At 37.2% G+C, this 24,102-nt stretch overlaps 2 protein-coding genes across 2 annotated transcripts in view; both read right to left on the bottom strand.

Annotated features, from left to right (window-relative positions):
- Positions 1-24,102, bottom strand: part of NEBL (nebulette) — a 339,992-nt gene that overhangs the window by 70,441 nt on the left and 245,449 nt on the right. The gene's annotated exons all lie outside the window — the stretch shown is intronic.
- LOC309802235 (nebulette-like) overlaps positions 1-24,102 on the bottom strand; it is a gene marked incomplete at its 3' end in the record, with an annotated part of 94,982 nt that overhangs the window by 35,170 nt on the left and 35,710 nt on the right. Inside the window, exons 6-8 of the mRNA XM_082617669.1 lie at positions 20,671-20,781; positions 9,473-9,574; positions 8,441-8,542 (exon numbers count right to left, since the gene is read on the bottom strand). Of these exons, the coding sequence (XP_082473795.1) occupies positions 8,441-8,542; positions 9,473-9,574; positions 20,671-20,781 (315 nt within the window). The remainder of the gene's footprint in view (positions 1-8,440; positions 8,543-9,472; positions 9,575-20,670; positions 20,782-24,102) is intronic.

Below are 24,102 nucleotides of genomic sequence, written 5' to 3'. Positions count from 1 at the left end.
AAGAATTATTCCAAATGCAGGACATAGCTCATACCATGGTTTTTCTCATCATTTCCCATTTGTTCAAAACCTCATTGTTAGGGATTACATTTTCTGAAACATCCTGGGTCTATTTAATGTCATTTTTCATTTCTCTGCTTTAACTCCACAATTGCATTCAGCAGCAGAACCATCTCCAATCTTCACTGTGGGTTTTTTTTTTTAAGTCGTCTTAAGGCAACCAAAAGAAGGATTATCAACTTATCGTGTAGAACTATATTTTTCTCCATGAATAGAGAAATAAGTGAATGTATGTTATGATAACTAATTAGAATATATATACAAATTCTTTACAAAAATAAAACAAAAATAGCTAGTCTCATTTCACATCTGCTTTTATTCCTGTAGGCAGAAAAGGATGCACAAATCTTAAAAGCAAAAGTAAGCTCTTTTGGGCTTCCCTGGTGGTGCAGTGGTTGAGAGTCTGCCTGCCGATGCAGGGGACATGGGTTCGTGCCCCGGTCCGGGAAGATCCCACATGCCGCGGAGCGGCTGGACCCATAAGCCATGGCCGCTGAGCCTGCACGTCTGGAGCCTGTGCTCCGCAACGGAAGAGGCCACGACAGTGAGAGGCCCGCGTACCGCAAAAAAAAAAAAAAAAAAAAAAGTAAGCTCTTTTGTCTTCCTGTAATATTTTTATTATATAATGATTCTTACACTATTTTGTTTTCTTACAACATTCAGAATGCACCTTTATTCTACATCCTAAGCTCTGCCTTGCAGAAACCTTTACAAAAAAGCAGTTTGGGAATGGCTCATGTTACCTCTTTTAATCTAGTGTGTACTGGGTGATGGTCTCCCTCAGGGACACATGCCGCGTACCTACGAGTGGGAGCTTGTGAAAACCCTGGTGGGAACACATTTGGAAAATATGTCAAGATGGTTCACAGGGAACATTTTCTGTTGCAGTTCCATTTGCTAATAATAACTTTTGATACTCAGTGTACCTTATAAATTCAAGCAAAATCTCGTTCATTCTAATTAACAGGCAAGGTCTCCCTAAAACAAGAAAAACTTTGATTTTTAGAAAATTATTTTATCTTGAAATCAGGGCCAACATCACCAATGGAATAAATTTAGAGCTCCTTTACTACTTTCCACAGTAGCTGGCACCAAAGCCAAGATTCTCCCTACCTGATCCCCCCACTAAACACACAATGCCACTCCTCAGCACTCCTCTGCTGTGGCATTTTTCACAGTATTCTTATCTGTGTTTTTGTCTCTTCTAGGTTTTAGTGCCTGAAAGGTATTCACTTAATGATGATCGTAGATTCTCTGAACTGACTTCCCCTAGAATGGCACTCCCGATTCAGCCAGATTCACCAACACTTTCCACCTACTGAGGAAAACATGCTGCCTGATGCCACAGTGCCGTAGACACTCTCAGCTGGTAGCTGTTTCCATCTAATCAACTGATTCTGCTATGTAACATGGGCTTGCATCATTTCCCGTCAGTTATTCACAGTTCCCAACCTCTGGCACCATGAGTATCTTAGTTATGTATTAGCTAAAAGGCAAAACTTGAGCGCAGAGAGCCCACCATACTGTCTTTCTACCCACCCCTGGGGTTCCCAGCACAACTACACTAAGCCCAGAGGCAACATGGAAGGAAGTGTCACTTGGAAATTAACCTGACACATTCTCACCCGTTAGATAACCTGGTAGCATTTACACTTTCCAAGTAAATGCATAATTTCTGAAAAACAGTAATCAATCTACATTGTAATGATTCCTTCCTTCCTCTATTCATTAAACATTGAGCCTGCACTGGGTTCCTGCCATGAGTTAGGATGAGTTCCTACCTGAGGTTGGGAACGCTGATATGACCCAGACACACTCCATCAGGCTTGGAGTCAGTAACCTCTTCCAAAAGCAAACCTGATCAAGTCACATACATGCTTAAACTCACTTCTTATTGGGCTTAGCATGAAGACCAGATCCCAGACATGGCTACAAGGTTCAGTGGGACCTGGCATTCCCAGCTCTCCAATCTCCCCTTTAATTTCTGTCCTCTGGCCATCCTCGTGTTCTGAAGCTCCTTGAACATGCTGCATGTGCCCCCTCTCTGGCCTTCCGTATGCTGTCCCCACTGTGTCAGATGAATTTCCAAGTAACACACCCCTCCATGTTGTGTCTGCTCCTAGTGTAACTGTGCTGAGAACTATGAGGGGTACAAAGGCAGTCTGATGGGCTCCCCGTGCTCAAGATGATAGGACCTATTTTTGCCATTTAGCTAATACATAACTAAGACACTCACGATGTCTGAGGTTGAAGAATATGAATAATTGAAAGAAAACTCGATGGAAGCCAGCACTGCTCAGCTGGATTAATTGATTAGATTTAAATACTTCAATACAAACAGAACCGTGCATTTTTTCACCTGATGTTTTACAAGACACACTTTTAGTAATACTAACCTATTATTAAAGGTGAGTTTTCCCTGGAAATATAAGATTAGACTATTTTCTAAGTTTTGGACATATTTGAATTATCTGTGTATGTCTGCTCTCCCATTAGACAGTGAGCAAGAAATAGATTTTCATTCATTGTTGTATCCCTAGTGCCTGACACAGTGCTTTGAATGGATTTGGCACTTAATATACGTTTATTAAAGAAACATATAAATTAAAGAGAAAATGATAAGCAATCAACTCTCTATTAGGACTCAGAATGAGTCATACCCTGAGGTAGGTGTTGGAACTATATATAATACTTCTCTAATTTCCCAAGTCTGTTCCCCCGACACACACCCTCCACAGTCATTGATAAATTGGTCTGAACAACATCCTATTAGGAAGAAAAAAAATGCAACAGGAAATGAAAGACAATAGATACAAAAATAACATATTGCATCTGTATCATACTTTATAGCTCCTGCCAGACTTTTACTCATTCATTCATTCATTCAAGAATTATTTATCTAACGCATACTCTACATCACTTACTATGCTGAAGAGTTCTATACTGAAGAGATTTGGGAATCGGGTGGTAACTGTCTTCAAACATTTGCAAAAACAGAAAAATAGCATTTGTTCTACTACAAAAGGTAAAGCTAGTATTGATAGGTGAAATTGTAGCCAACGAGATTTCTGCTGGTTATAAGGAAAATGTTCTATCAGCTGAGCTGTCCACCAGTGGAACAGCTTTCCTGTTCTGTTTTCCCCTTCTGCTTTCCTGCTCAAATCACTGCTCCCTACCTCCTCCAATGTTCACCTGAAAATTTTCTACACATCTTGCATCTGCCCAAATGTAACTTCTTTCTGAAAGCCCTCTCTGACCCTCTAAACTATAATATTTACTGCTGATATATTTTTGAAGGACCCCAAATTTACCTGGTCACCCATCACACATTGCTGCAATTATCTGCAAAACTGTCTCTGGTGTTGGTCTTCCCCATTAGACTCTAAGCTTGGTGAAGGCACGGGCTATATCTGTTCTGTTCACCCTTGAAAATCTAACCCCAAGCATAGTGTCTGGCATGTAATATGTGGTTCAGTAACTGTTTTGTTTGAATGAATAAGTGGATGGATTACATTGAGAAGGGATTCTTCCACTGAAAAGCAGGACCAGGTAACTTTCATGGTGTCTCCAAATTTTGCAATAGCCTTGTAATAGATTTTTATGAGAACTTTATTCTTAAAGATTTCTACCACTGTTATGCATTGGGCTACACACCCTAAAATTTGAATTTTAAAATGCTGTCTAACCTTTCCAGGTTATTTCTGTAGCATGAGAATAATTATTTAAAGTATATCTGTCATTCAGTTACTTCTAATGAGTTTAATGATAAGCGAAGTATTGTGAAATTTATCTTATTTTAACCTTCAGAACTCTGTGTGATCTGATTTAAAAGATACCTAAAGAACAAAAATGCAAGAGTTTCCCTCATTAATTAACCAGAAAGTAAAATAACTGAATTACATAAAAAATATATTTACCAGACACTGATACCAACTGTCTCTTATGTTGCTGTAAGGTTTGCACATAAATGAACTACGAAAATAGCCAAATAGTTTGGTTCACTCACTGGTTCATTCACTAACTTCACATACACACTGAACATTCTATCCTACTTTCAACCCACAGTTCACACATCTGAGTGTCCACCTGCTCACGCACACTCACTTCTGCTAAGGGATCAGGGTAATGCTTTCCTTTCATTACAATGGGTGACTCAACCATGGAACAAAGTATCTTCCTTCCAGTTTTAAGACCATTTGAGACAAGAGGAAATAGGTGTTGGGTGACTTTGCTATGGTTTTAAGGCACAATGTTACCCCTTATACATAAATCAATCACTGGAAACAAATGAAAAGTTATACCTATGACTGATTTTATTCACATTATGAATATCATATCTAAAAGTTAATGACTACCAACTTTTAAAAAAATATAGGTTAGGTATATGGGATGAAACTCCTAAAAGTTTTATAAAGAATTTTAACAGACTTAGCAGAACTTTCAGAGGTACACATTACAAAAAAACACTAGAACTGCTCAACCGCAATGATAGAACTTAACCTAGTTTCTCATAACTGCATCTGAACAGGGCTGTGTTTCAACAGTCAAAGCCTGACTTCCGATCTTAGTAGTTCAAGCTTTCTGCATAAGGAGTGCTGGGCTTGGTGACATCACCTGTGGCTCAGTTTCACAAAGTGCCAGAAAAGCAGACAAAAAGCAGACCCTGAACGAAAGCTTTTCATCATAGTCATAGAAACATATGCTAGGAAAGAAGTGGAAAATTGGATAAGTGCACTTAATTATCAGTGAAAATGAAAAGTAAACAACAACATAATGCCACACATCCATGGGCATCAATTCCCTCCAATTATGGATGAAACTGAACTAAAAGTTGTTGAGGAAGAGAGTAAAAACAGAGTTTTATGTAGAATTCATCATAAAATCCATGTGTTTAAGTCCAAGTTTTACCCAAAATATACTCTGCCCTTAGTTTCATAATAAAATAATACCTTACTGACTTTGAACCAAATGTGAATGATCTAGAGAAATTTGTTTAATCAGTCTCTATGTAATTCTTGAAAGCCTAATCTGTGCCATTACCGCCGTTAAACCCTGTCCCCACAGAGCCTGCTGAGTGGTGGTGAATAGATGTTTAAAACACACACATATACGTTTATATGACTAATATACATTGTGTTAAGAACTATAAGGAAAAACAGAATAAAGGGGAACAGAGCAATATAATTTAAATCAGCAAGTCAAAGATGTGACATTTAAACCAAAAGTTGGGTGGAAGGAGGTTGGAAGGGAGAGTGCTTGCCCAGAAGGGAGAATGGGAGATTCTCCAAACCAGTTAATACCCCTTTACAATTTAAGGACAATACTTATTATTAAATTTTAACATCAATCTAATTAGTAATGTTTAGGTTTAAAACCCTCTCTTACCAAAATATCAAACGCAATTTTAGAAGAAACACTAATTACTATAAATACAAAATTTTCTTTGATATTATAAAACTAAAGGAATTCCATTCATCACATAGACAAATGCCAATTCATAAATTAAGATGATCTATGAATATGAAAACAAAATAACCACTCTTAGAAGAATTTTTTTTAAGATGATGACTTCAATAATTACTGCCCTAATATTTGAGATACTTATAAATACACCCATCTCTTTATCTTAGCACATGAGATTTCACTTTCATTTTTCACTGATTTTCTTTTAATTACTTGACCATAATTTTATGTGCCTCCTAGACTTTACAACTATGGGAGCAAAGCTATTGTACAAGTTAACATAGGAAGAGTTTTGTTTCCATTACTTTTTCCGGGTTCAATCCCACAGAGCTCAATTTCCAGGTAAAATGGAAGAATTGTACCCTCTCACTTTCTCTTTCTGTCTATTCATCAGGGGTGTCTTATCTCTGCACACCATGGGCACTGCCCCGTCATCGCCTTCCCTCTCACAATCTGGGTGCTCTCTTACTCTTTCTGTTCTGTGTCTTGCATCCTGCCCCTAGCTTCCCAGCTTACTGCATTCCTAAATTATTTCCCTTCTATGTATCTACTTGCCTTCGTGGGCTCCTATATTCATGATCTCATTAGCTTAGGAGCAAGAGAATACATGATCTCCAAAGTTGTCAATAAAAATAAGAAACTACACTTTCTGCCTTTATTTCTAGTCAATGCACCTGAAAATACAAATGAACATACCAAGTTCATTCCGGAAGTCCTATATATTCATCTGCCCAGTTTTTCCCTTTTCTAATGAGTTTGTACACTGTGAGATCAGCAAAAATGTCATAAAAAAACAAAGATGACAGATATAATGTAACTTGCAAATTACAATCCGCTTAGGCATCTGATAATTCAGTTATTAAATGATTTGAGATTTTTTTTTAAGTCTGCCTAAGAACCCAGGTAGGATCAAATGGTAGGATTTTTGGTGACTGCATTTGAAATGTGAAAATAAAAACTCAAATACTAAAACTTTCTTCTAAGGACTCTCAAATAAGATTGTGAATGAATGAATTTAAGACCAGAATCTAAGGGCCAGTCTACTATTACTGCTTCATTTTGTGCATGAATTCATGTAAAAAATGCAGAGTAGAAAACTATTCTGAATAGCTACAGTAAAATTATTCCTGGGAAATGATGCAGTGTTTCTATGGGCCAGGCAGTGTTTTAAGCTGCTCACGGTAATTCATTTAATCCTCACAACAACCCTAAGAAGCAGTATTGCTGCCATGCCATTTTACGGGCCAGGAAACTGCAGATGGAGAAATTAAGCCATCTGTCCAAAGTCACTCAGTGAGCCAGCGGCAGGACCAGGAACTCAGGGTCCAGGTCCACAGCCCATTTTCTTAATTACTCAGCCAAATTGTACAGCTTCTCTAGAATCTGCCGCTTCTCCTACACAACCGATAGGAACTCTTTGCCCCCAGAAAAGGCTGAAATTGTAAGAAGTCAGAAAATCTGAAGCGATGCCGGAAGAGTTGCCAGGTCTGTGCCAATATTCCCTGCTCTTCAATGAGTGTTATTTGGGCTCAGAAGAGCTTGGAGTCACGGCCCTTCTCAGGCCCTCCAAAGCTAAGAACATAGTAGGTCTTCTCATTTTTTCAGATAGTATTTTATGTTCTTCAGTTAGATTTTACAGTTTTCCTCTTTTACATCTCTCCATTTTGAAGTATAATCGAATTAAGACTTTTGCAACTTGAGGAATGGACATTTTCAAAGTTGAAAACACTATACATGCATAAAAATTACTATCTGTTATCATTGACTTTGCAAATGTTAAATTTTTCCATTACAAGAGTTGTTAATTTTTACATAGTCAAGCATGTCTAACTATTATTTTGTAGCTTCTGGTTCTCCAGTTTTAAGAAGAACTCTGTTATCCCTATGTGGTGTATATAGTCTCTTGGATTTTCTTTTAAGGTTTAAAAAATTTTTTTGGTTTACATTCACATCTTTAATCCATCTGGAATTCATTTTGTAGATGGTTTAAGATTCAGGTCCAATTTTATTTTTACCCAGATGGATGGCCAGTTATGTCAGCACCGTTTATTAACTAATACAACTTTTTCCCACTGACTTGAACCAACACTTTTATCATATATTAAATTCTTATACACATTGGAACCTATTTCAGGATTCCCTAGTCTATCCTACTGATTATTTTATCTCTTACTATATCAATCCCATATTGATTTAATTTCAGTGGTTTTATACTATGTTATGGTAACTCACAACTTAAGTTCTCCTTCACTGGTCTTCACTTTCATACTTTTAAAGGCTATTCTCAGGCATTTCCTTTCCATTCAAACTCTAAGATCATTTACCCATACTTCAAAAAAACTGTTGGATTCTAATTGAAATTGCATGACATTTATATATTAATTTTGGGAAAATTGAAATTCTTATCTATTGAGACGTTCAGCCAAAAATATGGCATGTCTTTACACTTTTTCAGATCCTTTTTATGATTTCAATGTTCTCTTCATTTAGATTACCTCTTTTTTTACTTTGTGATTAAAGCATTTAAAAATTGAGAAAATTGCTATTTTTCTTACTAAGTTAAAAGTTCTGTGTATGCGTGTATAGATAGAAATTTAACTATTCTTCTAATCTAATTGATATGACTATTCCTAAATTCTAGAAATCCTAGGAAATGTGACAACATGGCTGAACTCATAGAAAAAGGTTAGAATTTGAGCCAGGAGAAAAGAAAACTTAGTTTTATGTTTAAAACTGGACTTATTTTATCCCTTACTGAAATTTACAATTATTGTAATCCTATCTGACATGGTTACAGAAACATTATCTTTACGTATTCTTGCAATTAAAGACATTACCTAAAGTAAAATATCTTCCAGTGTTGCTAGAAACAAAATCTCTGAATAAAATCATTGTGGGATCATCACTAGATTCTTACTTGACTAGAAAGTTTAGAAGCTTCCACAGCATGTTCAAAATCTGGTCTTCCAATTACAGCAGGCTCTTTATTCATTACTCCTTGCCCTTTCTTGTATTCAGCCTAAAATGAATAAATAAGAGAATGTTGAACATTTCTACTTTCCAATGAAAAATTACATTGATAATAGCCAAAATAAAACTGACCCTCAGTCCACATAAAATGTTCCTTACAACTCACCAAATACTAAAATGCTGACTGCTAAGAAGAAACTGATTTTATAAAAACAACTTTTTTGTAGTAAAATAATTACTAAGTTTGAGTCCATGAATCCAGTCATCATCATCATTGTGTTTATGTTATCCAGGAGAAATTTCTAGATAACTGAGACCCTGCATTCTGCATGCAGATGTCTTCTGGCTTTGTTTAGTGTTAGGAACTGATCTAACCCTGTTTGGTTAACATGCAGTTGAATTTAGTAAATAATTATTGATTTTTTAAGTCGAGTATAGCCTATGTTACTCAAATATTTGGTTCAAGTTAAGTAATCATTTTTAATCAGGATGTAAGGTATGTTTAAGTAAAATGGTATTAACCAAGAAGGATGTCTTAGGGAAGATAAAAACAGCCATGATGTATAGGAAATGTGCATTGGTAAATGCTGACCAAAGAGAACCTGCACAATTAACAGCAACAAGATGGAAACAAGGCCAAGTAAAGTTCTTTGGGACAAGGTGAGAGATAATATGGGACCAGACGAATGACAAACTTGATTCTCAGGCTCAGACATTTGAATGTTATCTTATGCCTGAATAGTATTTATTTTTTTAAAAGCATGACAACAGAGCCATGGTCAAGTCAAGTCTGATCAGTTTCTGCACATATCCAACTAATTTACATAGTGAAATGGATAATTCAGATGAAAAAACTGAGATGTCATTAATTCAGATGGATTAATTTCACTAACTAAATTAACCATCCAACAACCAAAGCCACTTTGTCTCCTGCAAAAATGAGAAATCAATTCTTCTCAAGATAAGAAAGAGAGATTACATTGCTTATGATCTTGGAGATCTGTGTCGCCATCTTTATGTCTGGTCTGTCAAGCTCCGCGTTATACATGTGGGTGTCCTGCACATCTTTTCTATAAAAAATCTGATCAAAGAGACAGTTTTGATTGAAAAAGAGAAAACAGAAATGAGTAGTTTCATATAGCTGCTAGCCTTAATGTCCATAACATAATTTATCCTTACCATAATATTCTAAGAAAGCCACTGACCCTAAGTTTTTTTTTTTAATTTTTACGTGCAACATTTATTTGGATAACTATATTCTTTTTTTACTATGCCAATACCTCACTAACATTATTGCATATGAACTGAATTTATACAACATAAAAAATATAATCCCAAGACCTTGGCACAGAACCAATCTTATAAGATTTTACATACACCATCCTTATAAGCATGTCATTCTGTGTAAGTGTATATGTGCATATTCACATACAGAATAGCCTCACCAAGGGCGTTAACTTGTCTACCACACAGTCTTGACCCCCAGGGGATACAGGATAAGCTCCAGCACACGAATATGGAAAATCATTTCCTGGGGTGAGGGTATGTGAAACTCTGGAACTCTCCAGCTTTTTCACCCTCCCAACCACACCTTTCTCTTCCTTTTCTGATTGGACTCTTCAAATGTCCCTTATCTGGGAGGCCTAGTGATGTGTACTGATAGTTTTATTCTAGTAAATATCATTGCAATGACTTGATCCTCCAACAATAAAAGGACCCACATTAAGGAATATTCATCCTCTGAGTACACATTAGATACAATCAAACCAAAGTGTGGAAAACAGAGATTTAAAGAGAAAAATATATATAAATTTTGCCAAACGTACTTTAGATGACAGTGGTCATTTACATTAACTTGACTGACAAATGAGAGGAGAGATCAGAAGCCAACTCATATAATCCCCGATGGGCAAATATCTCACGTCTATCTGCTTCTCTATTTCCTGAGATCGGTCATGAGCTGAAGAAATATTTATCTATTTTCCAGATGGAGTTCTATATGGCAAATTCACCAGTGGATGGCTAGTCAACTTGTCCATTACATTAGATTCTATTAAATTTATAATGCAAAGGGTGTAGTAACAGTCACTTTTAAAACCCATCTTCACTTTTTCAAGATGTAAAAGGTAGAACACAGAAATGTATAACTGAACATCTGTACAAAATGCACAATTAATTGCATTTGTACAAAACAAGTATTTCTAATGTTGCCTGCAAGCTTTCTGCAATAGCATCATCTGGGGTACTTACTAAAATTTTTAGATTCCTGAGATCAATCCTCAGTCCTCTGTAACAGAATTTTGGTAAATGGGGCCCAAGAATCTGCATTTTAATGAATTCCCCAGTTGACCACTATGAATCAGTGCTCTGGATAATATCAATGTATCTTGTTATTTGCCTTTCAACCTTGCAGAGTTAAAAAAAATTGGGGGCTTCCCTGGTGGCATAGTGGTTGGGAGTCCGCCTGCCGATGCAGGGGACATGGGTTCGTGCCCCGGTCCAGGAAGATCCCACATGCCGCGGAGTGGCTGTGCCCGTGAGCCATGGCCGCTGAACCTGTGCGTCTGGAGCCTGTGCTCCACAACGGGAGAGGCCACAACAGTGGGAGGCCCGCGTACCGCAAAAAAAAAAAAAATTTGTACATTTTTATTTCTTTCAAAAATAATATCAAGTGTAAGAAATGATAATGCATTAAAACTTTCATAAGATCCCTAATGCATTATATGATTTTATTTCAATGAATCATGTATACATACTTCTATTTAAGAGCTTGTGTTGGGACTTCCCTGGTGGTCCAGTGGCTAAGGCTCTGCGCTCCCAATGCAAAGGGCCCGGGTTCAATCCCTGGTTAGGGAACCGAGATCCCGCGTGCCACAACTAAAACCTGACGCAGCCAAATAAATTAATTAATTGAAAAAAAAAAAGAGCTTACATTGGCCTCACCACCAACTACTTTTAAACTATGTTTATAATCATGAACCTGTCTGACAAGTGAACACAGCTTAAATATAATTAGCATAATTTTGGCAAGAACATCTGTTTCCTTCACTACCTGCATTTTCATAGGCTTTACGTTAAGCAATTTTAAGTAGGTTTTGTGCACACCGGTAGCAAAAGAAACAAAAGTAATCTGAAAACTGAGTTATTTTGTTGGGTGAGTTTAAAATCTTCAGGGATTTAAAATAAGCCAATTTTGATTGGCTTCAAAAAGCAACACACTCATCTACAAATGATGGCCAATCAACCTCAGCCTGCACCAAGTTAAACACAAACTGTGTAAACAAAAACAGACTCTCAGGTGAAAACAAACCAAAATTATTACCCACCTACAAGACTAACTGTTTCTAAGTTACTACATTCAGATGAAAGCCGTAGGGGGGAATGCCTTTTTGTTTAGAAAAGAATGAGGGTAAAAATGTAAACCCTTACTTTTTGAAAAGAGCTGCAACCTTTCAGAAATCTATGCTTTACATGGGTTACCTAATTATATGCTGTTCAGCCTAATGGCTGCGTGAAGAGAGGTGAACAGCACAAAGGCAGCGGGAGCGGGACAATGAATAGGGCCCCATCATCCATGTAAATTGCAAATTAGAGGCCAGCATATGTGACTCAAAACAAATATTAAGATTGACATGAGCTGCACATTCAAACAAGCGGACACCACAGAGCCACACAGGAGAAAAGCCCAGGAGCCTGTCTCTACCGATCTCCCAGAATATCAAGGCTTGAGGTTATCCCACAGGAACGGGGGCTTCCTCTGAGGGACACTGAGAGAGGCAAGCTCCTGATTTTCGCTAGCTGAAGGGATGTCTGAACATCGGAAACAAGGTTACCCGAGCAGATTAGTCATCTTCCTCCACCTAACCTGTTACTTAGGGCCAAGGGAAGCTCATCTGACATTTCTCAAATGTCTGCAACATGTGTTTGTTCCCTTCCTCAGGCCGTCACAACTGAGGAAGAATAAAAACTGTTACAGTGGGTGGGATAGGGAGGGTGGGAGGGAGGGAGACGCAAGAGGGATGAGATATGGGAACATATGTATATGTGTAGCTGATTCACTTTGTTATAAAGAAGAAACTAACACACCATTGTAAAGCAATTATACTCCAATAAAGATGTTAAAAAAAAAAAACAAACGTTACAGTGGAAGAGAGGTTTGTCAGAGGAAGGGCAAACACACATACACTCTTTCTTTTCTGAATAATCCAAACCCTAAATGCTCACTGTGTTGGGACAACGACGACAGATGGGACCCCATTCTCCAGGCAGTCTTCTCAAGATGAGATGGTGTTCTATAAAAAACTGTTTTGAATAAGAAGAAAGACAGAGATTCCTGAAAATCTCTGAAAATTCCTGAAAATCAACCCAGGACAGGTGCAGGCCTGAGGGTCAATGACTGATTTTGCCTCGTTTTATTTAATGTTTTGTTCCTTATCGTGTCCTCAGAGTAAGAGAATGAAAAAGGAGGCAGAGGGAGGATAAGTGAAAGGGGGAAGGAAGAAAGAGGAGAAATAATAATAATAGCAGTAATAATAATTGTCATTTCAGGCCATTTATTATGTACCAGCTACCATATTAAGGACTTAACATTCACTGCCTTACTCACACATTTCTTAAATGTATGACTATAACGATTTATATCCATTAAACCAAGTTCCCTTTATGACTCTTCTATTTCAAATTTTTTCTTAATTTTAAACTAGTTATTCTCACTAATGAACATTAGAATAATCCTAGTAAGTTCCACATAGGAAACAAATGGAATTTTAATGGGCATTGCACTAAACCTACCAAACAATGTAGGGAAAAATGATATCTCAACAAGATTTCAGTCTGTTCACAGGAGAAGGTATATTTCTCCATTTCTTTAAATCTTTTATTTTAGCTTTCAGTGAAGTTTCATCCTTATCTTCTATAGGTCCTATACAGGAAAATACAATCATTATCATATTATTATCATTTTTATACATTTATTTTGTACTCAAGATAAACTGCTTTATCTTTTTAGTAGTATATAATATTTTTGAAAAGACTAGTTATGGTTTCTTCCTCAGGAGCACCTAGAATTATTACTGTATATGCTTGATCTCTTCCTCCCGCCTTTTTTTTCCCCACTGAAATTTACTTCCTTGCCCTTTTCCACATATCTGGATCATTTTCCTAAATTATTCCTTTGTAGTAGACATGTGTTAATTTTTTAAAAATCTGCCTAGCAGCATTATTTATTTGGAAACTGCCCCTCCCTCACTCCACGTGATCTAGCGGGGCCATCAAAAGCAGCCTTCCTGCCTAGTGACAGGAGGGGCCATGTGACAGGTTGTCCAATCAGATACCCCAACCCTTGGGAAACCATGATTAAATCGAGGGCAGACACATAACCAAGCAAGGCCAGAGTCATTGATGGATCTGAGGCCGGGGGAAAAAGAACAGCTGTCCTTTCCTCTGGGATCAGTTGCTGTGAGGATGATTTAATTTTGGAAACACCAGCCTTGAGACCACCTAGACAGAGTCTGTCTGCAAGTGAAGTCATACAGAAGCAAGCAGAGCCAAGAGATGGGAAGAGAAGGAGAGTCCTCGTGACACTGTGGAGCCTTTGGAGCCAGTTATGCCTGAAGGTAGCTTGAATTTCCCAGTTACCCAAACCAATAAATTCTCGTTTTTCACTTGAGCTAACATGAGATGGATTTCTGTTACTGAACCTAGAAACTCCAAATGCAGCCTCCATTTCATACGTTTTTCTGCAGTGTCAAATCTATTCTTTATTGCCTCCAAGAAAGATTTTAATTTTATCATCTGAAACTAACACAATATTGCAAATCAACTATAGTTAAACTTTTTTTTTTAAGATTTTAATTCTATCGTGGGAGGGAGGGAGACGCAAGAGGGAAGAGATACGGGAACATATGTATATGTATAACTGATTCACTTTGTTAGAAAGCAGAAACTAACACACCATTGTAAAGCAATTATATTCCAATAAAGATGTAAAAAAAAAATCTTAATTCTATCAAAATCTGTCATTGAATTTCTTCCTTATCTCACCATGTTCACTTTCTCCCTCAGCTTGTATTTTCATCTCATTTCATTGTCTTTTAATCTCAGCTTATGCTCCCCTTATAATCTTTCTACTCCTGTAGAGTAGAAAGGCCACATCTTTTGCATGTATCCTACAGTCATGCCGAGTGCCCCACGTGCCAGGTGCTGTTCTAAACACTTTAAACACATTAATTTCTTAAATCCTTACCCCTCCCTTGCTGTGCTCGATTGTCTGTACTCAACTGGGCTCCATCAACACTCCCTCCCAAGGCTAGAACTAGTTATCCAGAATCCCCTTCCTTGTATTGTTCTCGGTTGGACTTGGCCAAGAAGAAGAACTTTCAATTCGATATTGAAAATGGAAGTGAAATGGCTGCGTTTATTCTTCACGTACAGCCAGACACATCGAGCAAAGGATTCCCAGTGTCTCTGCAGCAAGCTCTTCATGTTTAGACAACAGTGATTTGAGATTCTTCAATAGGTGAGTTAATAAACAAGAGAAAAGCAAAACCTCCACCATGATGGTCCATACAGTGAGATTCAAGCACTTGGAGATGCAGAGATTGAGAGCTGAGGAATGGCAGGCAGGATGGAAGCCACAGACAGATACCTGTGAGGCTAAGGGCAATGTGAGCAGACAGACTAAAAGAAAGCAAATCCAACTGGCCCCGAACTCATTCATTCCCTTTGCTACTCTGGTGAAGGTTAAAATGATTCTTGGTGAGAAGAAACTAGACAGGATAGGTATGTAGGACAGAAGTAAGTAGTGTAAACTGTATTCAGTCATAACCTCAAACATCAGTTCAGTCAGCCTCAAGAAATTCTTCTGTCATCAACTCTTATGTTAGAGAAGCCCTCCAAGTGTCATCAAGTAGTCACATGGACTGGAAATTCTATCTTAATAAGACTTATTTCTGTTTGGGTATGCTGCATGTAAAAAACAACTAAATCATTAAATCGTAAATATTATTTTTAAAGGAAAATATAAACCTTTGAAATATAAGTAAATGCAGGATCTGATATTCATCAGAAAACAAAATTGTTTTTCAATTTTCTGAACAGTGGAGTAAAATATAGAGCTGTATCTAACACTTTATCATTATTAGCAGTATTATCATTGTTTATAAAAGCATTTGAGAGTTGACAAAAGTTTTTTTATACATGATTTAATTTTATCACCACCACAATCTTGTGAAGAAAGCAGGATAGGTATTACTAACTATTCTGCCTTAGAGATGAACAAAATACTAATATACCTATTTTAATACTAAATTCTAAAAGCACTGTTATTTTAAGTCACATCACGGAATCACAGAGTCACAAATGTTTTTCCAGTATCATTTAACTGATTTATCCTTAAGATTTCTCTCTGTCTGATGGAATAGAAATTGTCTGCTTATTAGTTTTTTTTTCATATTTACTGGAGTATAATTGCTTTACAATGTTGTGTTAGTTTCTGTTGCACAACAAAGTGAATCAGCTATATGTATACATACATCCCCATATCTCCTCCCTCTTGAGCCTCCCTCCCACCCTCCCTAACCCACCCCTCTAGGTGGTCACAAAGCACTGAGCTGATCTCCCTGTGCTATGCAGCAGCTTCCCACCAGCCATCCATTTTACATGTGGTAGTGTATATATGTCGGTGCTACTCTCTCACTTCGTCCCAGCTTACCCTTCACCACGTGTTCTCAAGTCCATTCCCTACATCTGCATCTTTATTCCTGCCCTGCCACTAGGCTCATCAGTACCATTTTTCTAGATTCCGTATATATGTGTTAGCATACGGTATTTGTTTTTCTCTTTCTGACTTACTTCACTCTGTATGACAGACTCTAGGTCCATCCACCTCATTACAAATAACTCAGTTTTGTTCCTTTTTATGGTAGAGTAATATTCCATTGTATATATGTGCCACATCTTCTTTACCCACTCATCTGTCGATGGACATTTAGGTTGCTTTCATGTCCTGGCTATTGTAAATAGTGCTGCAGTGAACTTTGTGGTACATGTATCTTTTTGAATTATGATTTTCTCAGGGTATAAGCCCAGTAGTGGGACTGCTGGGTCATATGGTAGTTCTATTTTTAGTTTTTTAAGGAACCTCCATACTGTTCTCCATAGTGGCTGTATCAATTTACATTCCCACCAACAGTGCAAGAGGGTTCCCTTTTCTCCACACCCTCTCCAGCATTTATTGTTTGTAGATTTTTTGATGATGGCCATTCTGACCGTGGTGGGGTGATACCTCTTTGTGGTTTTGATTTGCATTTCTCTAATGATTAGTGATGTTGAGTATCTTTTCATGTGTTTGTTGGCAATCTGTATGTCTTCTTTGGAGAAATGTCTATTTAGGTCTTCTGCCCATTTTTGGATTGGGCTGTTTGTTTTTTCTGATATTGAGCTGCATGAGCTGCTTGTATATTTTGGAGATTAATCCTTCGTCATTTGCTTCGTTTGCAAATATTTTCTCCCATTTGAGGGTTGCCTTTTCGTCGTTTATGGTTTCCTTTGCTGTGCAAAAGCTTTTAAGTTTCATTAGGTCCCATTTGTTTATTTTTTATTTTATTTCCATTACTCTAGGAGATGGGTCAAAAAAGATCTTGCTGTGATTTATGTCAAAGAGTGTTCTGCCTATGTTTTCCTCTAAGAGAAAAGTTTTTATTAATGTTAAGAAAGTACATATATCATTCTTGAAAAGAACATTAAGTCTCTGGTTTCCCCTGCTGGATACTTCTTTCTAATACACATTGAACTGATTACCAATATGGCATTTTGGGAACATTTACCACTCTAATTTCATCACAAGTCTATACAGACCACATTATTTATAAAACTTAAAATGGCAGTTTAAAATTTGTTTGACTTGCTTTAGAAGTACTGGACTTCATGTCTCTGATAAGATTCATGAAAACTATTAATGTTACTGGGGTTTTCATTTCAAGCCCATCTTTAGGGGAAACTAACAGGATAGAATATCTCCAGTTCCTCTAATTACATTAGAAAAAATTTGGCAGGGGTACATCCCTGAAGATACAAAAAAATTTAGATTGGCTCTTTTTAATCATTCTTTGACTGCAGTATCAACAAGATAGGTAGTTATCTGGGTTCAGGAACCTTCTGAATATGCCCTTCTGACCTAAATGCTTCTTAATATAAATTTCATATTGATTTGGCCTTTTTAGAAATTTCATCTAGTTTCATGTTTTGAATTAACTATGATATCACCCTAAACTCTTTTTTTTTTAGTATTTTTATTGGAGTATAATTGCTTTACAATGTTGTGTTAGTTTCTGCTGTACAACAAAGTGAATCAGCTATATGTATCACCCTAAACTCTTAAACCACCCTTTAAAACTGAAGGAGGACCAAACAGAACTAATATTTTATGGACTGGCTCTTCTACAGAGCCCTTTACATATCATATCTCATTTACCACTTGCAAGAGCCCTGTGAGATGGGTATCATTGCCCCAACTTTACAGATGAAAAAAAAACAAAAACAAAAACAAAAACAGATTTGGAGACATCTGTAAGTTGTCCAAGGTCATCCAGGCAACATGTGGCAAAGGAAGCATTTTAACCCTGGCCCGACTCCCAACTCTTTTTCTATCATATGTGACAGTGGAGGATATTATGAGAAATAATTCTTTCCTGTTCCATGATCATCGAATTTGGGGTGAAAGAAGAGACTACTGCCCCCACAGTACTCTTCCCCTTGGAACTCTCAGTTATTCAGAGGTGGAAATTCAGTTGGCCAGTCAGAAAGAATCCTCACCCCCACCCTGCTTATTCACATCTCCAAAGGCATAAGGGACAGTAAGGTTCTGAAAGAAAAACGATTCCTTTTGGCCCATTGATGATTGATTCCATTTGGCCCATTGAAAAGTCTGACCAAAAAGGAGGTAGAAATAAAAGCTATTAACTGTAATCATCCCAGTTTCTTGGTTCTCTAACAGATATCAGAAAGCTGACTCGATTTTGGTGGAAACATAAAAAGATAAGCAAAGATGCTGACAATGCACTGTTTCTAGGTAAATCAGATGCACACGTGACAACATATTTTATTTTAAATTAAATTAAGTCATTAATAGGCATAGTGCAAGGTGACATTCCACATCATGAAAAGGTAACCCTATTAGTTAAATTCTCTGCAGATGAATTTCATGTTACTGAAGTCTTCTGGGAGACACGGTTTTGTCTTCCACGGAGATGCTGCGGCCTCACCTACTGAACCAAGAGACGTACTTGCTTTCCTTTGGTTTTCAAGACCCACGTTTAAATTTCATATCTTTGGGACAACAAATGTATTATTCTCAGTGACTTGACTCTAGGGGAATATCAACTACTTCACAGGTAGAATACAAATATCATTCTCCCCTTAAATCTGAGTAAATAGTCTTAAACACTTTCTAAATCCTATTATATGTACAAACTTTGCATGTAAAGGTTGAGCCAAGCAGGCACAGGACTGTAAGTAAATACATCCTTCTCCCATAAGTACACAGTATTGGATGGAGGAGAAAGGGGCTTTATACTCTATTCCCTCAATCCCTCAATCAAAGACTTTTTAAAAGAAAAGGCAGAGTTAAAATAATAACTTCAGCTCTATGATAAGGAACTTCCGTATTTGAATTTCATTGAATTTCAGAGCTCCCCAAGGAGCTGTGTAATGCCAGTCATCTCCCCAGACCACCAGACCGCCTTCAAAGCCTTGCCATCTATGGGAGTTCAAAGTTTCTTCCACTCCAAACAGTGGAAGCTCAGGGTCCAGTTTTTCTTTCTTGCAAATGCACTGGATTCATTGATCTGAATTCTAATGATAACCTATTTTGCCCTACATTAAAAATTTTTCATTTAAAATCTTGACCAATAACCAGTGACCTTCAAGAGGGAGGCAGCTGGGTGTAACGGAAAGAGTGGACTAGGGAGTTCGATTCTTTAGTCTCATTTTCTTCATCTGCAAAATGAGAATCAGTACACGGATTTTGCAAGAACTGGAAATGATCAAAGTCTTGGCATAATCTCTTGTGCGCGGCAGTGCTTGCTAAGTGGTAGTTAGTATGATTATGATAGTCAAGTTCTCATAAAGCCTCCTGGTAAAATGGCCTTGCTGGTAACTACAGACATGTGGCTTCTTCATCTCTTATCAATCTTAACCCATTTTAGAAAAGCACTTTTGGTATCGGCATGTGTTTATACATTTGGATTAAAATGTAAAAGCTCACTCAGCTTTTACTTAAGCATTGACCTATTGCAATTTAATATCACATAACTGTTGCCATCCTACAAAGAGACACTGCACAGCTGGGGCTCTGGAGGCCCTGAGGCAGCAAAGCACCATTCAGTAAGACAACTAAGTGGTGGGGCGGAGCCTGTGTGAGATGACAGAGATGTTTCAGGTACTTTTCAAAGAAAGGGAGCTTTTTAACCCAACGAAGGCAAACACTTTCTCTTAACTGATTCTAACCCATAAAGAACCTGACAAACAGTTCCTACATTCCTTCTAGAAAGCAAAGAATTCATGATAAGGAGACAAATAAGCTTCCACTGAAATTTCAGGAAGAAATATTCTTCTAGGCCCCCAAGACAATAGTGGTAATTGAGCAAACACATGAAGGTTTTGATGTACTTGTTACCTTATAGCCAAAGAATAAATGTGTTTTCTATGGGCTTGTTTCCTCTCTCTTGGCTTCTGCTTCTAAGCCGGCTGTTATGCATCTATTGCTCTCCTACTCCCCTTGGGTCTTAAGTGTGACAATCTGGCCCTCACATGAATTCCAAAAGAAACCACAGTGGGGTACAATCTCACTAGCATCCCAGTTCTTCTGCAATTCTGCACTGTAAACCATGGGAGTAATGCCATCAAGTCAAGGAAGTTCTAGGAATTGCTGTTAAAAACCCAGTTTCCCAGGTGTGCAAGTGCCTGACATTTTGAAAGCATTCTACAAGGTTCTAATAACAATTGACAGAATAATTCAGATGTGCTTCTGACTGAACACAGGGACATAAAAATAAAAGAAACTTTGAAGTTCTTTTTGAACAGGAATGTTGTAACATTTAAACTTCAGAAACATACCCATTAGCCCTGATGTCAGTTAACTACAATTTTCCAGAAAATCATGAGGAATGGCTTGCTTACGTGACTCTGGTGCTTATTCACCTCCATGGCATGTTTGATCTCAGGCGGTTCCTTCATGTGGGCATAATCTGAGAATCCTTTGGCAGCATCGTGCTTCTGCTTGTAAGCAATCTTAAGAAAAACACAAATAATTGTTAGTTTCATTTACAGGTGTATGAAATTTCTTACCTTTTAAATTTCAGTGTTCCGTCTGGATTTCATATAGTTGAATACCACCATTAATGGTCAAATTTGCCTAAGCTTCTATAACAAAATAATATACATAATACTTTAATCTTTGTGCTTCTGTTTAGACTCCTAATTCTAACTCTTTGTCATTTATTTCAAAAGTCTTTGTCCACACACTGAAATCCCAACTCACATTCATCTAGCTTAAATCTCAGCTACGGTTTTGGGAAATCTTCCACATCCAAGAGGTTTTAGGGTCATAAATGTTCAAGGTTTGAAGCTTGGGAAAGCAAATGACAAAACTGGGGAAGTGACTGGATATTTAAAAGTGAATTGTTCATTTTTTAATTGATTATTATGATTTTATGGAGGCACAGCTATAATAGAATATAAACCTTATTAAAAGCCCTAAACTTTGGGAGAAAATATAACAAAATTCTCACATATGTCAAGCCTTGTTCTCTGTTAGGGAAATAAGCATCATAGCAATGCCACCCATCACCACCATATTAAATCTGTCCCACACAGGGATGGGCATGAGAATAATCAGAAGTACTTCAGAAGTAGAACTAACCAACCTCAACAGAGTTAGAAATTAAAGAAGATCCATAAGACAGCAAATTATCCCCTTACTCTCAGTCTAATGCTATATTATCCTATTTATTTCCTTCACAAGTTTAAATTACTCGGTTTAATTTTTGTAAAATTACTTATTTTCTGTCTTCTCTTACTAGAATATAACTGTCTAGTTCAATAAATGCTCAGAACCCAGAATGCTGCCTGACATAAACTGCAATAAATATTTGCTCAGTGAGTGAAGAAATAGGACCCCAGAAAATATCTGAAGAGATTATAGTCGAAAACTTCCCTAACATGGGAAAGGAAATAGCCACCCAAGTGCAGGAAGCGCAGCAAGTCCCATACAGGATAAACCCAAGGAGAAACACGCCGAGACACATAGTAATCAAATTGGCAAAAATTAAAGACAAAGAAAAATTATTGAAAGCAGCAAGGGAAAAATGACAAATAACATACAAGGGAACTGCCATAAGGTTAAAAGCTGATTTCTCAGCAGAAACTCTACAAGCCAGAAGGGAGTGGCATGATATACTTAGAGTGATGAAGGGGAAGAACCTACAACCAAGATTACTTTACATGTCAAGGATCTCATTCAGATTCGATGGAGAAATCAAAAGCTTCACAGACAAGCAAAAGCTAAGACAATTCAGCACCACCAAACCAGCTCTACAACAAATGCTAAAGGAACTTCTCTAAGTGGGAAACACAAGGGAAGAAAAGGACCTACAAAAAAAACCCCAAAAGAATTAAGAAAATGGTCATAGGAACATACATATCAATAATTACCTTAAACGTGAATGGATTAAATGCTCCAACCAAAAGACACAGGCTTGCTGAATGGATACAAAAACAAGACCCATATATATGCTGTCTACAAGAGACCCACTTCAGACCTAGGGACACATGCAGACTGAAAGCGAGGGGATGGAAAAAGATATTCCATGCAAATGGAAATCAAAAGAAAGCTGGAGTAGCAGTACTCATATCAGAAAAATAGACTTTAAAAAAAGAATGTTACAAGAGACAAGGGACAATACATAATGATCAGGGGATCAATCCAAGAAGAAGATATAACAATTATAAATATATATGCACCCAACATAGGAGCACCTCAATGCATAAGGCAACTGCTAACAGCTATAAAAGAGGAAATCCACAGTAACACAATAATAGTGGGGGACTTTTACACCTCACTTACACCAATGGACAGATCATCCAAAATGAAAATAAATAAGGAAACAAGCTTTAAATGATACAATAGACCAGATATATTTAATTGATATTTAAAGGACATTCCAACCAAAAACTGCAGATTACACTTTCTTCTCAAGTGCGCACGGAACATTCTCCAGGATAGATCACATCTTGGGTCACAAATCAAGCCTCAGTAAATTTAAGAAAATTGAAATCATATCAAGCATCTTTTCTGACCACAATGCTATGAGATTAGAAATGAATTACAGGGAAAAAATGTAAAAAACACAAACACAGGGAGGCTAAACAATACATTACTAAATAACCAAGAGATCACTGAAGAAATCAAAGAGGAAATCAAAAAATACCTAGAGACAAATGCCAACGAAAACATGATGATCCAAAACCTATGGGATGCAGCAAAAGCAGTTCTAAGAGGGAAGTTTATAGTTATACAAGCCTACCTCAAGAAACAAGAAAAATCTCAAGTAAACAATCTAATCTTACACCTAAAGGAACTAGAGAAAGAAGAACAAACAAAACCCAAAGTTAGCAGAAGGAAAGAAATCATAAAGATCAGAGCAGAAATAAATGAAATAGAAACAAAGAAAACAATAGCAAAGATCAATAAAACTAAAAGCTGGTTCTTTGAGAAGATAACCAAAATTGATAAACCATTAGCCAGACTCTTCAAGAAAAAGAGAGAGAGGACTCAAATCAATAAAATTAGAAACGAAAAAGGAAAAGTTACAACAGACACCGCAGAAATACAAAGCATCCAAAGAGACTACTACAAGCAACTCTATGGCAATAAACTGGAGAACCTGGAAGAAATGGACAAATTCTTAGAAAGGTATAACCTTCCAAGACTGAACCAGGAAGAAACAGAAAATATGAACAGACCAGTCACAAGTAATGAAATTGAAACTGTGATTAAAAATCTTCCAACAAACAAAAGTCCAGGACCAGATGGCTTCACAGGTGAATTCTACCAAACATTTAGAGAAGAGCTAACACCCATCCTTCTCAAACTCTTCCAAAAAATTGCAGAGGAAGGAATACTCCCAAACTCATTCTATGAGGCCACCATCACCCTAATACCAAAACCAGACAAAGATACCACAAAAAAGAATATTACAGACCAATATCACTGATGAATATAGATGCAAAAATCCTCAACAAAATACTAGCAAACAGAATACAACAACACATTAAAAGGATCATACACATGATCACGTGGGATTTATCCCAGGGATGCAAGGATTCTTCAGTATATGCAAATCAATCAATGTGATATACCATATTGACATATTGAAGAATAAAAACCATATGATCATCTCAATAGAGGCAGAAAAAGCTTTTGACAAAATTCAACACCCATTTATGATAAAAACTCTCCAGAAAGTGGGCATAGAGGGAACCTACCTCAACATAATAAAGCCCATATACCACAAACCCTCAGCAAACATCATTCTCAATGGTGAAAAACTG

Source organism: Mesoplodon mirus (genome assembly GCF_964341445.2).
Source record: "Mesoplodon mirus genome assembly, chromosome: 4".
NCBI lineage: Eukaryota > Metazoa > Chordata > Mammalia > Artiodactyla > Ziphiidae > Mesoplodon > Mesoplodon mirus.
This window is presented reverse-complemented; position numbering and strand designations above follow the sequence as displayed.